This window comes from Chinchilla lanigera, unplaced genomic scaffold (genome assembly GCF_000276665.1).
Source record: "Chinchilla lanigera isolate Chin_1 unplaced genomic scaffold, ChiLan1.0 scaffold00078, whole genome shotgun sequence".
NCBI classification, from domain to species: domain Eukaryota; kingdom Metazoa; phylum Chordata; class Mammalia; order Rodentia; family Chinchillidae; genus Chinchilla; species Chinchilla lanigera.
In genome coordinates, this window is record NW_004955479.1 from 8,950,554 (window position 1) to 8,968,435 (window position 17,882).

Below are 17,882 nucleotides of genomic sequence, written 5' to 3' on the forward strand. Positions count from 1 at the left end.
TTCTCCCCTCCACTAACGGCTCCAGCCCAGACCGACTGCTCAGCAGTGTACACTGGGATGTGTGTAGAGATACATCCCCTTTTAATAACCCTTGCATCTCCCTTTTTCTCCCCATCCTCCTACCCCTTCCCTTCATGGTTTTTAATCTTAGTGGTTTTTCTCTTTTTTTCCCTCGCAGAGCTATAAAGAATGGCAAAGGATTGCACAGCAAGAAGGAAGTGCCTATCCACCGTGTCGCAGACATCTCTGGGGTGAGTGGGCTTCTTGAGTGTGTGTGCCCATTCAGTGACGGGTCTCGGCTTACGTTTTCTGTAGCTTGCTCCTTTTCAGGCCCCGAGTGTGAAATCTTTCCAAACCGTCTACTTAGACATCTTCGTGTATTTCTGTTTTGTATTCTGGAAAAGTGAAAGTAAAAACTTCCTTGTATTTCTTTCCCTGAACCATCTCTAGGTTACTTTTCCATTTTTAACTACTACAAGTTTAGAAAACACTTCTTCCCAGTTGTATTAAAATAAAATGAACTTTTAAAAAAAATCCCTCTTTAATCCTTACTATGAATGGGAAGTCACTGTAAAAGGTCAAGTGTAGGTTTTAGAATCATGATTTCCTCTTGAATTATTTTTCTGTTTGCCTATAAGTAGGAGAGCGTGGAGAAATGTGTGAATATCCTCTGAAATAGTACAGGAATGGGTAGACAGATATGCCCATATGCATAATAATGTGGAAGAATCAGTGGTGCTAATGCTTCTGAGCTGCCAGTAGCCAGTGCCCAAAGGAACATTCTACCATAAGAAGTTCACCTTTGCATATTTAGCATCTCTTTTAACTGAACAAGTCCTTCTTTGAGTTAAGAGGATTTTTTTCCACAAGCATTTATTGAATGACCGCTATGTGCTAGAAACTAGAAATACCAGTGTCCAAAACTGATAACATCTCCATCCAAATGGGGAAGGATGACAGCTGCAGTATCAGGTAGTCACAGCTTCTTCGGAGAGAGAGAATACCTACTGTGGGTGCATAGTGCATGGCCCTGTTACCGATTTCGATCAGTGGCCAGAGAAGGCACGGGAGATGGAAGAACCATGGCACTTGAGGACTTGAAGCAAGGAAGTAAATCTTAGCTTGATCTCAGGGAATTTGCCTGGGACAATAAGAAGAAAATACTACAATAAGCAGACTCTCTGAGAGCTCAGCCTGGCCCGGGACAGTGATGAATTAGAGTGTATTATCTTTGCTTTATGTCATGTTCCGAGCCCGGCCGGGTCTTTTCTCTTGCTTCTGCTGATCGCTTATTACAAATGTGTCTGGCCAGCTCCCCCTTGTCTGGGTGTAGTGATTCCCTGATCGTTTTAAGGAATGGGATTGTGGTGAGCTTTCCTTTGTCTCCCCCCAGGCACCACAGATTTCAGGCTAAACGGTGCTATCAGCCTCCTATGAATGGAGCTTCAGTCAAGAAGATGGGGTGGCTGTGAAGGGAGTGAGATCCAGTGATTTGCATTCTTTGTGGCTAGAAGCCCACTGGGAAAACGCCTTTGAGCCACAGCCGACTGTGGCTCCTGGGAAAAGCTTCCCATTAACAGGTGTGGCCACCCCCGCACCACACTCCTCAGCCTGTTTTGTTACGGCTTCCCCTGCTGGATTGTTATTGTATATGTATTATTAAATTCTATAGGTATGTGCTGTGGCATTCATTTCCTTAGTGCTGTTCTTTCACTGAAGATATTGGAGTAATCAAAGGGCAATTCGAGGATTGTTAAGCTGCAGGAAAATGTATTATAAATATTTGTTTGGAAAGACATAGTAAAGGCTCCTCTACATTAGGGGCAGCTGCCTATTGAAAATAGAATATAAAACCCAAATTCTTGGACCTTTTCAGATGCCAAATTAAATCTTGGGGTGCTGTATATCAATTAAGAATAAAAATACACTAAAGCAGTTCAGCATGAGCCAGAAAAATAACCTTGAGGATAAGTGCTTTCTTTTGTTCTGTCAAGTCCATATTTTGCTCCAGTTTCTCACTGGCAACGAAGTAAAGTCTAAGGAGGTCTGTGAGGTGAGGGTGCGCCTGCTTCAAGCTGTTCTCTGAGGCTCTCTTAATGCAGAGTTGAAAGGTTGGGGTTTTTTTTGATTGTTGTTGTTATTTTGTTGTGTTGACAGTACTGGAGATTGGTCTTAGTTACTTTTGTCATTGCTGAGACAAAATACTGAACACCCAAGGTTAAAGGAGGAAAGGTTTACTTAGTCCACAGTTTGTAGAGCTTTCAGTTTATAATTGGTTGGCTCCAAGGCAGGATGGATGGCCTGGGGGCATCCTTGCAGAGAAACAATTCATGACGGGCAGAAGGTAGCAAAGCAATAAGGGACAACCACAGCTCTTTCTATCCCTTGTATCTTTTCCAGGCTACTTAGGGCAGCTAGCACTCACACCCTTAATCGTAGTGCCTTCAGTCCTAGCATTGCACCATCAGGCAATTTGAGGATCACACACCCTACATCCAGCCACCTCTGAAAAGCCCCAACCCACCCATAACTGCATGAGGCTTTGAGGGGATATCTAGACACAAGCAATAACAAGAGTGAACCAGGGGCTCGGGATTTAGCTCAGCGGCACAGCACCTGCCCGGCAAGCGCAAGGTCGTGAGTTTGATTCCCCATACTGGGAAAAAAAGGAAAAGAAAAGAAAAAAAAAAAAAGAAAGACAAGGAAAAAAAAAAGAATGAACCAAGGGCTTTGCACAGGTTAGGCAGATACTCTGCCACCAAACTGCATCCCTAGCCCTTCTTTTATTTTTTTGTTTCCAGACAAAGGCTCACTAAGTTGCCCAGACTGGATTCAAACTTGCAGTCTTCCTGCCTCAGCCTCCTATGTAGCTGGGATTACAAATGGGCCCACGTCTGGCCTAAAAATCTTTATTGCTGTTTTTAAGTCTTTCATTGCCTTCTACCTTGATGCTTTCTTAAGCCTTTATTTTTGTTGGTAGCAGTGGAGCTTGTGAAACTTGACTACTTTTTTTTTTCCTAACTTACCAACTCACCCTTAAACTGTAGCTCATTTTTGTACCTATTTTTATTCCCTTTTCTGTCTGGATATTAGAGAATTGATTTACTCTTCAAGTTATTTAAAAATAAATGCCAGTTAAATTTCCCTCAGTTACCACATAAATAAAAGAGGAAAGCTTGAGTAAGTGGAAGACTGAAAGTGAAAAAGCTATTCAATTTAAATAGATGTCAGATATGACCTTGTCTGCCTGAATCACAAATTATTCAGCTAAGATTGCAATTTTTTTGTGCCCTGTGTAATAGAGGAGGTTTGTCTTTTCTCCCTTTTCACCTTCCCGTCTTTCCATCACAGTGCTAAGTGCGAGTGTGCATTGGGTGCCCTTGTGCCATTTAAGTGAGATGTGTGGGTTTTCCGCTCCCTGGGGCATGCTGGTGATTTTACTGCATGAGGGACAGGTAGGCATGTGAGGTCACACAGGCAATCAGCCGATAGCCTGCTGCAGAATCGACACCTGGGATAATGATAGTGTTATGTACATATATATGATGGTTTCATAAAGGTTTCTTAATCCCCTTTAAATCTTCACCTATCTTCCCCACTGCCCCGGATTGATCCCCTCTTAGCTGCAGGTCATGATAAATGGAAGTTGGTGTTGAGCTGACAGCGTACACACTATGCTGCCAAAATAATTTACTCTAAACTGTTATTTGTACATAATTCCTCTCCCCGCACTCGCTTCCACACCCGTGCATATATCTGTGAGGAAAAAAGACATGAGTAAGTCCACACTTTGTCTTCACTCAAGAAATGTGCAATGTGGAAGAGTTTAAATCATGACTGTGAGGAAAATGACCTGTATTTGTGTCTTAGTATTAACTGCCTCTAGCTGTAGTTGAGTTTATACCCTTTCTTCCTATCTCACCTCTTGCATTTTCACAAATTCTATCGTAAGGCGAGCCTCAGTACATTAAGAGTGCTTCCGTATGAAATAACAGCAAGTGCAGAGCTCTTTGGCTGTTTATGGTGGGAAGTGAGTAACCCACGTACAGAATTGAGGACTCCGGGGCTGGGGATTTAGCTCAGCAGCAAAGCGCCTACCTGGCAAGCTCAAGGTCGTGGGTTCGATTCCTGTTACCGGAAGAAAAAACAAAACACAAAACAGAATTGAGGACTCCTTGCCCCATGAGACACTGGTCCCTGAGGTAGTCCATCAGGTGGCTTATTGATACAGATTGTTGATGTTAGATTGAGCTTTCTATAAGATGAAAGGAGTATCTGTGTATGTCGCCTACTAAATGAACCCCCATTTGTTTACTAGACCAGGGAGGTTCTAACTTACACCTAAAAACTTGGCCTGCCTCATTTTTTGTACCTATTTTCAGAATAACCACTATGGAAGAAAAGTACAGTAGTACCTCGGTTCACTTAATGCACGCCATAACTTTGGGGAAGATGGTCTTGTTGATGTTTCTTCAGGGACGATGGCTGCAGTCATGGTCATCACCCGAGGCAAAGCTTATGAATGAAAGCAAAATTTTGCCCAATGTTTATGTTTGTCAGTTGAATTGTTTGCAAACGGAAGTGTTCATGAACTGAGGTATTACCATTACCGTACTTACAGTCATATCAATCGCAAAGACCCTAAAAACATGACTTCTTTCCTTCCTTTCTCATTTTTCCAGGTATAGGAAGTGAGATGTTACAAATATTAGTCGTTGCTGTCATTTCTATAGTAGTCTGATTTCCTTTCAGGCCAGGATGTTCCTGTGTATGTGTATGTTCCTATGAATGCAACTGAGAATTTGACTGACTGGTTTTGGATCTGATTTGATTTCAAGGACAGCTCTGTGGTGACTGCTTCACCTCATACATCCTTGTTTTCATCATTAGAAGGGTTTGTCTTCCCCATATCCCATCTGAACGTCCTTTCTCACCAGCATAGACAAAGTTGGAACATGCATGTCAGTGGCATAAAGGTTGTTCTCTTAGTTTTATTATTGTTTTTGCTGTAGCCTGCTCTATAATAAATACGATCTCCAGCAGATACAGAGTGTAAAACAGGCAATAAAATGGGGCTGGTGCATGGCTAACTGTTGTTCTGGTGGATCAGACAGATCAATTTTGGTTCTGAGGTGAGAGAGGAGCTCCCGGCTCCTTACGTTGCCAGCAGTACTGTAAGTGCACAGGGCTTCCTTTTCCTCCATTGTCTTCCTCTCCCACTGTGCAGGGATAGTGTGCGGATGAGTCAGTGTGATTTGGCTTTTCCTGTCTTCTCTTCCATCTCTGTTCCTTATTCTCTAGTACATGAGGCATTTTGTGATGCTTGTTGGCAGTGCAAGAGGATAGAACCTATACCTGCATTCTCTGTAGTCATGTTTCTCTAAGCCCTGGGATGGGATAGATTAGCAGAACAGGCGTTGTCTTTCTCTGAGTGTCTTCTGTCTTCTATTAGGTGGTCCTAACAACTCATCTGTTAATTTGCCCATTTTTTTACTCATCTAACTGATGCTATGCTCTCTGAGGCATTGATGGCTTTGTCACTTAGTTTCTTGACCATGTTGTTCACTGGTGTTTTATGACTTCCTCACTCTATGACTGATTCTGTCAGAGACATAGAGACTGATTTTATCAGAAACACACTGATAAAAATGTGCGAGAGCCGTCGCTTGGGGTACAAAGGTAAGGGCATCAGACTTTGTTTCTTTTCCTCATAAGATGAAATGAATCCTGAAATGAAGACTTACAGAGAACAGTACAGTTCTCACTTGCACATACAAAATGTAGACACCTTCCTTTCAGGTAGGCAGGTAGACAGGAAGGTGGATGGGTACATAGATGGACAGATGATGTAGGATATTTTGCTTTCTGGCCTCTTTCTTCGATTTCTGGTTTTCATTTGCTTTCTTAACCCCTGAACAGCACTGCCCTCCTCCCTGGAGAAATCTCTTCCTCCTTCCTGTAAGAGACCTTGGGATGGAGTGCTGCTAAGCATCTCACGGAGTTGGGCCTAGATAAAAGAAAAAAAAATTCTAGACTTTTGGATTAAAAAAAATTAAAAGAGAAAAATACTAGTTTGCCCAGTAAGTTCTAAGAAGGTAAAAGCAGCAGAATCTTCTGGAGACACTGAGTCTATTCATTCAAGTCAAGCTGACGTACTTTGGATTTTCTCTTATTCTCATGTGATTCTAAGTTTCCTTCCAGCTATCTTTCTGTCCTTCCTAGTCCCTGGCATTTGTTGGCACAGATGCGCCTTCTTTGAAATTTATTTCTTTTTGTGAATGACACTTCTTCCTCTTATTCTCCCTTAGTCTGCATCATGTCGTGATTGTCTCCTGTGCTCACTGCAGTTTAACTTACTATACAGATGGCCCAGAGTCCAGGCCTGTGGTTCTGGCTGATGGGTTTCCGGGACCTGGAGCAGCTGCCTAGTGCTGGAGCTCCACTTACCTCTAGGCAGTCTCCACTGCTGGGCCCTGCGTTCGCTACTCTGGAAGAATCCCAGAAGAGTTTGGCATGAGCCAAGTCGCTGGCTCTGGAACACACTCCCCGGAGCAAGCACTGAATGCCCCATAAACAGTTTGCCTTTATGCAGACATCACGGGTGGTGGGAAAGTCAGGTACTTTGGTGGTTTTCTCACGTGTCTGCTGTGCTTGGTGGCTCACGTTGTTGCTCATGTGGAAAATATTCCTCTTGTGACTCCCTTCTTCCATTTCTTTTTCTTCTCACCTCTTCTAAACCCCTCTCTGCAGCAGAGTCGGATGTTGTTCACAAGATGTGCACCTGGCAGGGCAGAGGGCTCCTGACCCATCATGGTGGAGGGCGCTCCTTTTTTGGTTTCACTCGCCCATAGTTCCCTTCAGCCACAGGAATCCTCAGTGGCCAGTGCATGGATTTTGAAGTCCTCCCCCTTAAATTCCCCAGAACTCACTGAAGGAACATCTCTCTTTTTCTAAATAAATCTGAAAGCATTTATGATTTCCATGGGAACTTTTTCAAGATGGTAAATGCATTTCAGCATTTAGCACAGTCGGTGGTAGTTGTGTTTAAATACTTCTTTTTACAGATTGTTCATCCACATTTTGAGTGAGTCGTATGCCTTTCGTGTTCTTTGCACACATTAGGGCACTAAGTTTTCAGGACACAATCTCCCACTTTTTATTTAGTTGAGAGAGTCGGGAAAAGTTGTTCAAGACTTTGAAATGGACAGGAAGATCCCTGAGTGTCCTTCCACCAGACTGCGCTATGCTTCCTTGCAAACCTTTTCGGGGTGTGGCTCTGTATGTGTTCTACTCTGTCAGGTTGACTGGACGGAGGTGTTTTACACCTTTGTAGAGTGTATCATGGGAAAGGCTGCTGCTGATGTGAATGGTTCCTGTAGAAACATAGCCCTTTAGAGATATAATTGATTCCCACTCTGGAGACAAATTGGGAGTTTTCAAATTTGACATTTTTACTCTGCATTTTCTACAGTAACATTTTTGTAGGGTAGGGATGAGCAGATTTACTTCAACATTCTGAGTGCCCTATATATGTCTGTTCTTCAGTCTCCTGTGACTCTTTCTATTTCCCACACTAATAAATAGATTAAAATGAATTCTGTTGTTTTGTTTTGAGACAATATCTTACTATGTAATCCAGGCAGACCTTGAACTCAACATGTGGCCAATATTGGCCTTGAATTTAAGATACTCCTGCTTCAGCCTTCTGAGGGCTCAGATTATAAGCATGCATTAAAATAAAATTTTTGTCCCATATTTATTTAATTTTTGTAAAACAGTCGTGAGTCTACTTGTTTGAAAATTATCTTTCAGCAAGGGAAGGAGTTGCAGAAGTAAGAAATACAAAAATAGTTGTTAACAGTGGGCAATAAATGATCACAGAGCTATGTACTTTTGTAACATTGTTCTATTGCCTCTCCTACACCTAAAATATGAAGGGTAATGTGGCTGTGAAAATTCTTAAAAAGATAAAAAAAAATTTAAAGTAAGTACATCTCTTTCTTGAGTAGTGTCTGGTTCCAGGCCTTAAGCTTTACTTGGTCTACCATTTTGTTCACTGACAGGCTTTACTTGTGGAAAGTTCAGCCACTGGTAGCAGATAACCTTGAGTGTGGACCCTGAAGCCCAGGCAGTATCTTGACCTTTCGGGCTTTGCCCCAGCACTGCAGTTTGACATTGCTGAGGAAACATTTGATCGAACAACCTGGCTGGGGGTGGAGCAGTGTTAGGGACACAGCTTCTTATTTGCTGCTTCTCATAACAGAAGCATCTTTCTCTCCACACACAGTACTCAGTAACCTTGATCTGTCACAGCCATGAATTGTGTTATCAGGAAGTTTTTGGCTATAAGAAAATCTTCCAGCTCCCTTCTGATTCCTTCCTCACTTTACTGCACACACGGTGCATGCAGATGAGCTCCTTTGCAGCCAGGCCCAAGCTCCCATTTCAGTGGACAGAGCTTTACCATTCTTCCTTTTTGAAAGGAAGAACAAGAAAATTGAGTCTGGAGCATCTTTTCTGAGCAAAGTAGCATCTTTTCCAAAGAGAATTGCCTCTGAGCATAAATTCCATAGCCCCTGGTTCACGCTGTCCTGTCTCCTTCCCATTGCCTGGGTGCGTGTGGATACTGCTCTGTGATTCTATTTCATGCGTCCAAATTGGTTAAATGAGCCTATTACGGGCTTGGCTAAATGAAGGGAAAGGTGTTTGGAAGGCAGTTGATACCGTTCCTGATTCCCAGGTTGAGGTGTGTGATTGTGTGGTCTCCCATAGCTGCTGAGTGAGGGGACGAAATATTTGTGTGCAGCCCAGGCTTTACTGTCCACTTCACCATCACCACTCTGTTCAGCCCTGGATTGACTCATTTTGTCCTGTGGCTATTGCTTATATAAACATTTCAAAGGAAGTCATTTTATTAACATAGACATTCTGCTTACTTGTATTTTAAGCCTTTATTTAACATGCTTCTAAAATACTCACTACAAAATATGTTGTATAAAATTTTGGACACTCTTTGCAGTTGACATCCAGATATTCTTGAATTAAAACTCAGAGTGGCTTTGGAATGCCCTAGTCGTTTTATGCTCAGTTCTTCATAAAATGGTATTTTAGAGAAGAAATTCTAGAATCCCAGTACAATCGCATTTTTAAAAGGTGTCTGAGAATGAAAGCTGTCACCAGGACTTCCGATTTGGAGAAAGCCCTGTGTTCTCTGCTTCATTGTGCACTGCTGCAAGGTGCCTGGGCACGTCACCTACAGGAGAGCCGGTTTGTGTTATTTTCTGTCATTTCATCTACTCCATTATTTATGGTTCTCAATCAGTGACTCACTCCAACATTAATTAGCACTGGTCGAGTGGCATTTCTTTTATTTTGGAATGCTGACCCCTCTGATTGTGCTTTTCCTTGGCATTTACACAGTCACATCGCCATGAGTTTGCATGCGCTGATAAACTGATTAGCTACTCCTCAGGTTATTTAGTACATGGGCAGTGATTTTCTTTACTAGCTTCTGAAAAAGGGATCATCTTTGTATCTGTGCACCATGCCTAGTTTAGATTTGATTTACCAAGGGGTAGATTCCAGCAGAGTGAACTTGTATTTGGAACAAAGCAGCCTTGACTCCAGGTTTGGGGTTAACTGTGCTAGTTAGTATCTGGTAGGCAAGCTAGTAAAGAGATGCAGCAGAAGGGGTACATGTTTTCTAAACTATAAATGGCAGTGTGGAGCCATGATTAGTGGACTGTACCAACAGATCATACCAACAGGCGTTCAAGTCATGGTTCCATTGCTTAATACTTTGTCACCTTGAGGAAAATCGTTTATCCTCTCTGTGCCTCTGTTTTCCAATCTATAAAATGGGTGTGATAGCTTCCTTAAATTGTGGTTTAATTGAATGAATTAATATACGCAAAATATTCAGAACAGTTAACATAGTAAGCACTCAGCAGAGAGCAGTGGTTCACTTTGTGTTGATGATTATTAAATTGCTTAGCATTCGTTGCACACAGACTCCTGTGTGACTGATAGCGATCTTCATCATCTATAGTATTTCTCTTCCAAGCTCCTTATTCAATTGAAGTCCCAAATCATACTTCTCTCTCTCCTGAGCTCTTTTACCATCTCTTTATCGCTCATTTGACATTGAACATATGCCATCTCTGGCCTGTTTTTTAATGCATTTCTCATGTTGAATCAGTGAATGAATGATCAAACAGTAAGCATTTATTGAGAGCTTTTTATATGCTAGATACAGTGCTGGGTATTGAAGATATAATATTAAACAGGATAGATGTAGTCTGTGTAGGACATACACAGTTGGTTATATAATTACAATGGAATGCAGCTACAGAGCCCTGTGAGAAGACATCGTAATGACCACAACTGCTCTAGGTGGTCTAAGGTTGGATAGTGCTTGTAGCTAGAGCTGTGGCAGTAAAGGTAGAAACAGATTTCAGATCTAGACTGGTAGAGTTGAGTGATTTACTTGATTAAGGGTCAGATGAAGTCAGGTGTCGTATGGAAGCATTGTAAATGTCAGGCCCAAGTAGCTCCTTGGTAGTGGTGCTCCCTTTCTGATATGGTGAACATTAGTGGAGTAGATTTGAGACGATAATCAGTAATTTCTGAGCATGTTAAAATGAAGGCATTTGTGAGCCATTCCAGCGTTGTATAGCCCAGAACAGCAGCCTGGGATTTGTGGAAGAATCTGACTATTGAAAATAGATGTGGGTGTACAGCACCTTAGAGAGAAGAGTCCCTAGGCTATTCCCTCTATTGCCAGCATTTAAGATCATAGGGGAAGTCACTGGCCAAAGAAACTTAAAGGTTTAGTGCCCTAGCTGTCAGAGGAAAATCAGGGGAATATGATAGAGAGTCTAAGGGGAGGCTAGGCATGGTGGTGAGTGCCTGTAATTAATTCCAGCACTCAAGAGACTGAGGCAGGAGCATCTTGAGTTCAAGGCCAGACTGGATGAGGTACAGTAACTAGTGAGATCCTGTTTTAAAAAAAAAGAAAAGGAAAAAGAAGCCTAAGAGGAGAATGAGCATCCCAGCACAAGAATTTACTCTGTTGATTGAAGGCCAGGTGGGGTAAAGATTGAGAACTGTCTGAAGGACTGTTTAGTACAGGGTTGCTATCGCTCTTGGAAAGTTCATGTGGGATGAAGGAAAGAGATTAGGAAAGCTAGCTTCCTTCCCAACTGGATTAGTAGCAGCAACTGTCTTACTTCTGTAGGACGTGGTTTTAGAGTTTTCTAACAATAGCAAGTATATAAATGTTTATAATGATGGTGTCTGCATAGTTTTGAATGTGTGAAAAAAATCTTGAGAGCATCCATAATTATATATGCACTGACAAAGAAAGAAATGACAGTGATGTGAGATCTTTGATTAACCAACTTCTTGCTTGCTTGCTTTTGGTGGAGGGCAGTGGGAACAGGATCTTGCTCAGCACTCCAGCCTGGCCTCAGACTCACAGTCCTTCTTCCCCAACCTCCTGGGGTCAAGATTGCAAGTTTGGGTCACCACACAGTTCATGCTTCTTTCATCATGTGTCCAGTGTGGTTTTCCATTGATGGACTAGATCCTTCCAGTTTGAATTGTAGATCCTTTTAATACAGCATCCACGTGTGATTACCTCATACCAAAATTGTAACGCCGCACGCCGCAGAATCAGTAACTCAGGATGCAGTAACTCTACATTTTGCTTGAGGAAGAATTTTAAATTCCAAATACACCCAAAATACTACATTTCTAGCTACCTTAAAGATATTTTTTGACTGCCTGAAATTCTGGGCATGCTTTAAATCTGTTGCTGGTCCTGACTTTGGGGCTTTTTACAGCATGCTGCTTTCGTACTAGAAATACATTTTTTAAATTCTCACATTGTGATAATGTGTGATCTTTGTTGGTTTGTTTTATACCTTCTTGGCTCTGAATCATAATTATCTGCACTAAGCACTTATTACTTAGGAGAAGGCTACTTAGTTTGATGACATCTGTACCAGGAAGCTCTGTGCTTAGATCCTATTTTGATTGAATCATGAAGCAAATTTCTTACCGGCTTCCAATCAACATGTTTTTCCACATTGGTTTACAGATTTTATTATAGCATCAATATTTGTCTCAAATCTAAAGAACTAATTCATTGTAGAGAATGTGAAACACTGGCTCTAAATACTGAAGGGACAGTTATCTGACCTAAGTAATTTGTAAGCTTATGTAGACAAAGCTGAATCAGCCTTGAATGTTAATGTATTTTCCTCTTTTAAAAATAAAACGTTACACAAGTTTTCTACCAGCTTGTTTTTAAATGCATTAAATATAAGTAAATGAAAAGAAGGAAATAAAACTCTTCTATACCTCCACCACCAGCAATTTTTCTGTGGTAATACATCTGTTCACCAGATTGTGAGATTATTTTTTCTGTTTTTTCTTCTTTCCTTTTCTTTTTTAAAATTGTTATAAGCTGTTTTTAGGACAGATATCATCGAAGCTTTTTTTTTTTAAAGAGAGTCAAAAAAGAACAATAAAATAAAGACAAAACAAAACAACACAAAAACAATACCAGTTTTCAAAATGAAATGATAGGAATTAACAATGGAGCATCTAAGTTTTATTTGTAACTATACAGTTAGTGCCTAGAAGAGTGTCTGGCCCTTGGTTGATGCTTAACAGATATTGGAAGAATGAATGCTATAAGTTATTGTATTATAGTTGCCTTCATCTACCTCCTGTTGTTGGATTTAAGGTTTATTTGGTCTGTTTTTTCCTATAATAAACTCTTAACTAAATCATAATCTGAATTATTTTCTTAGAACAATTGCACAAAATAGAAACTGAGTCCAAAGAGAAGCATATTTTTAAACATTCTATTAATTTTATTGAATAAAATGATTTTTTATTTTGATGCAATTTTCTTGTTCTGACCAACACTAACCAACGTCTGTTTTTCATTAATACTCTTACCATAAAAGTTGACATTTTTGTCTATGTTGAGCAAACTAGAACTTTCTCTTCCAGATGGTATAATTATCTATTTTTTATTAATATTTAGAAACATAGGGCTTTTTAAAAACCAATGTGACACAATAAAAATGTTTTCACTTATAATTTTTTTGGCCAATGTTGGTTTCTCTGCAGGCAGAAATGAATGGTCAGAGTTCTGTCAGTCTTCCGTATTTGTGGATTCTGTACCCCTAGATTAAACCAACAGTACATGAAACATACTCAGGAGAATATTTGCACCTGTAGCTATGTAGCCCTTATTAAGATTTATTTTAATTTTTTTCATTTTATGCCATATACTTGCTGACATTTTTTCTCTATCCCTTTCTGAAGTTTTATTCTCATCTAGAGTAGGGCAGAACCTTGCATGACATCAGTTTCTTCACCCGAGTTCTTGATTTGCCCATGAAGTGAAAACGAGTGCTTTGTCAGGCCGTCCTTTAAATTCTTTACTCTGCACACTTTGTTTTAATTATCTCTCAAGCCATTTTCTCATTCTATAATAAATTCCTGCCTCTTTTATCGAGACACTGGAAGTGATAAAAATCAATCCAAAACTTTTAAAGAAAAGATAGTATTTCACGTCTGTAAGTAATTTTTTAATCCTAGCCTTGTAATTGCTAGCCAGAGTTGTAGGCTATCTTTGATAGGCTTTCTTCCATGTTCTCAGTGCCACTGTGGGTAAATTGTCTTTAGAGTGGACTATGTCAGTTTTCAAATGTTTATTATGCTTTTTCTATAGAAGTTCTTTATTTGATTCACAGAAAAGGAACAGATTTTATAAGTTTAATGATCTTTTTCTAGTTTCCTTATTGGTTATCTTTGCCAGTTCAAAGCAGAAGTACAGCCTTTATTTTCTTATCAATTTCATGATTTGTTTGATATAAATCAGATGTTTGCAATTTGAATAAAATACAAAGTTTTGGAAAATATTTAATCTGAAAACTATTAGGATACACTTCCCACTGTGTTAAGATTCCTTGTAAACATTTTTTTCTTACAAATTGGTATTTCTGAACTGAAAAATAAACTTACTGTATTTTGTGCCAACTTAGCCCCAAGTCATAATTACTTTTGAGTATGTATAATTATTTCATAATAGAATAGGTTTTTAGCTGATCATAGTGGTGCAGACCTCTAATGCCTGCACTCTGGGAGACTGAGGCAAGAAAATTGTACATTCAAGCCCACAACGAGTGACTTAGCAAGACCTTGTCTCAAAATAAAAAGGGCTGGAGATGTAGCTAGTGCAAAGGGCCTAATCCTTGATACCACAAAATAAAATTTTTTCTACATCATAGTTTGAGTGTTATAACTATACCATTTACTGTATCAAAAATATAGTTTATTGCTGTGCTGATGAATAATAAAAAGCAGTTTGTTGGTATAGAGTTCTCATAAGTAGGACAATCTTTCTCCTGAATGAGACTACAAAAACAATTCTATATTTCGCTGACTTCAGAGAGATTATACATTTTCTTCTTTAAATATGAACCAGATATGAGGTATGATTGAAAAATATGGTGAATGTTTAAATTTTTAAAATTTTATTGTAGTAAAAGACATATTACCATTAATCCTCTTCAAAATATTCTCCCTTGCTTTGAACGCATCCTGCTGTTCCTGCCACTTTTGATTTTTTGAGAGGTCTCACTGTGTAATTCAGGTTGCCCTTGCATTCAGTATGTAGCCCAGGCTGGCCATGAACTCATAGTGATCCTGGTCGCTCAGCACCCTGAGTGCTGGGATTACAGACATGTACTACCATGCCACTTTCTGAAGCAGTTCTGAAAGTCCTTTCATGAATGTCTTTAGCCATGCTGTTGTGACTGCCCCAGTGTCCTGAATTGTTTAAAAATGTTTGCTTTTCATGGTCATTTTGTCTTTGCAGAAGAGCCAGAACAAGGTGGATGAAGACAAACTAATGTTTTATAAACCTGCCTTTCTGCTGAATGGCACTTGGCAACAATATTCATAGTTTTTTTTTCATACTTGGTAAAGACAGGAAAGTGGCAAGAACGATGGGGTAATTATGTTTGAAGCAAGATGGGTATTCTGATGGGAATTAATGCGGTGTGTCTTTCACTGTAAGAATTATTTTTTAATTAGGCATTCGCTGTATATTCACAAGTTGAGAACTAAACACTCAGAACATACACACTTCATCCCTAAGCGTAGAACCCCAAATACACTTCATATTTTCTTCTAAAGGAATAGACAGTAAACCAAGAAAACAGAAGGCATGGGCCTGGAAAACACAGGAACAAGTACAAAGGGAATTTCCAGGTTTTCGGTGAGGAGAAAGCTGGCAATCCCTGTGCAGGGTCACAGGAAAACTGGAATGCCCCTGCGGGAAGCTGTCCAATGGAGAGCTGCTCTTTACAGAGACACAGTATGAAAAACAGTATAAATTTATATCCAAAAATGTCCTACTATCCTGTTGAGAAGTTAGAATATGTGAAAAAGGAGGGACATCTTGGGATAAAGTAAGGACAGGAAAAGAAGGGGCTTATTTGTAGAAGCTTTCCCGATACTATGAATTGATGAGCCCCGTCACCTGGTTCTATGGAGTGGCATTCCTGAGGAAGGACACAGCGGGACACACATGTAGCACCGCCTTAATGGCTGCACCTGACCTGCATAGAAAAGGAGGATGGAAGGCAGAATGAAAGCAAATGTGTGTATTTGATTCTCTTTTCTAAGTAGGTGTATACTTTCTCCTTTATATGAGGTAGCGATACACCATCATCTGCAATTTCTGTGCCGAACTTATTTTATAAAAAAAGGATTGTAGAATAAGCCAAGAGCATTATATTTCCTGTTGGTGATAAAAATGCAGATTTTTACCTCTAAAAGGCAATGGCTTCATTTCTAAAGGTTAAATTGAATGATTCTCACAGCATAATTTCAGCTGGTTAAATTTGGGAAAGTCATTCAATAAAAGAACAATCTCTAGGCCTATGCAGAATTTGTATTTGATTGAGAATCGGATATTGTTTTATTCATGCTAAGCCATATCACCTGGTTTTGTTTGCAGGTAGAAAGTGAATGTCAATAGGCATAAGTACTTAGCAGAACTTTGTTCTTTATTTGAACAAAACCTGTACTCCTTGTAGCGTCGGAGGTGTCCTCCCGCCCCAATGCTTCTTTTAGCCATTGGTTGAGAACTTAGGGCTTTTCCTACGCTACTTCTGAGAAATTTTTTTCCCTGTGATTCTCAAACCCTTTACTTTCTCATCTAAATTATTTTCTGATTAAAAATTTTAAAGCACTTTAATGCATTCAATATCTAATTAAAGTAGTTGATCTAAAACGTAATTACTGAGTGTTTAGTTCTGAACTTGTCATTCTCTCCCAGCTATTTATAAGTTAGTTGAGTGGGCAGGGGGGAAGGGGTTTCTTGTTAAAAAATTTTAAATTGTGTATTTTTCAGACACAGGTCACTTTTTGTCCTTTGTTTTCACAATGAAGGTATAATATATATAGTTAGAATATACCTGCTGGCATCTAATTCTGTGAGTTTTGACAAATACACATTTTAATAAATATGTATGTCACCATAAACAAGAAATAATACTACTTTTTTTCATCTCCCAAAATTCCTCTGTCCCTTTGGAGTCAACCCTTAGTCCCTGGCAACCACTGATGTGTTTTCTGTCTGTAGAGTTGAGCCCTGTTTTGCAGTGTGGCAGGGATAGAGCCAGGACTTCACGTATGCTGACCGAGTCCTCTGCCACTGAGCTATGTCCCAGACCCCTATAGTTGAACCACTGCAAGAATGTCATGTCACAGAAGCACATAAAGTACTGTATATGAGATTCATCGATGTTGTTGCCTGTATCATTTTTACTGCAGAATAGTATATGGTGTGCTACAGTTTATCCCAGGTTGTAGATATTTAGGCTGATTGCAGCTTTGAATGCTTACAAATGAAATCCAGACCACACTCTGAGGCCTGTTGCACAGTTTGACTTGCTGTTAGTTTGCCTGCTATGATTGTCAGTCAGCATGCTGTTTTTTACATTTTTATTCTAAACACAAAGATGGAGCTTCTCAGCTTTTGCCAGTTTTGGCTTCCTTTCTAATTATTATATGTTGTTGAAAGGAAATACAGTTGATACTAGGCAGGACCAAGCAAATCAGGAAAAAAACAAATTCTAAGTGCCTGTGCTTTGTAGGGCTCTGGAGAACAGGCGTATCCCTGAAGTTGTACAAGGTTTAATTCATTTCTGGGTTGAGTGAAGTGGTTTTTTCCAGCCATATATTGGAGGTGGGGCTACGTGACACCAATGTGCTCTGCAGCTTCTTCCCATGGGGTACGCAGCCCTTCCGGCCCTTCTCCCCACTTGGCTTCTCTGTTGGGAACGGCTTCGCAATACTTGCTTGCTTAATAACGGGGAAGAAAAATCAGGAAGAAAAAGGTTGCTCTGTTGAGGGCTCCACAGATTAGAATGCCAGCCTCCCGGGAACTGCTTCTTATGCTCCTGCCAGTGTCTCCTGGTATCATGCTCCCCCACCCCAGGGCGGAGGCCAGTGCCCACTACTGTTGCTCCCGTGCCATGGCATCCGGGAGGCCCGAGTGGGGTGCCGCACCAAGTCAGTAAGCAGGGTGAGAAGCTGTGAGGCACAGGCAACACTTAATGAAACGTTATTGATGGCCTAGATTCAGCACCTTTTTTTTTTTTTTTTTTTTTTTTACTGTTGTAATGTTGTTCTGTTTTGTCTTGTTTTAGTCAGACTGTTTCCTCAAGGGTTCTCTCCTGTGTTCGCTTCATTCCTGTTAAACGTCCAACTTGCTGTAGGCGACGCCCTCCCCTCCCCTCCTCATACACACTGTGAAATATCGACAACCAGCCAGAGAAGATTGGTTTCAT

The 17,882-nt window shown here is 40.3% G+C and overlaps 1 protein-coding gene across 1 annotated transcript in view; it reads left to right on the top strand.

Annotated features, from left to right (window-relative positions):
- Snd1 (staphylococcal nuclease and tudor domain containing 1) overlaps window positions 1-17,882 on the top strand; it is a 431,831-nt gene that overhangs the window by 257,880 nt on the left and 156,069 nt on the right. The window contains exon 14 of the mRNA XM_005402366.2: window positions 179-251. Coding sequence (XP_005402423.1) covers window positions 179-251 — 73 coding nt within the window. The remainder of the gene's footprint in view (window positions 1-178; window positions 252-17,882) is intronic.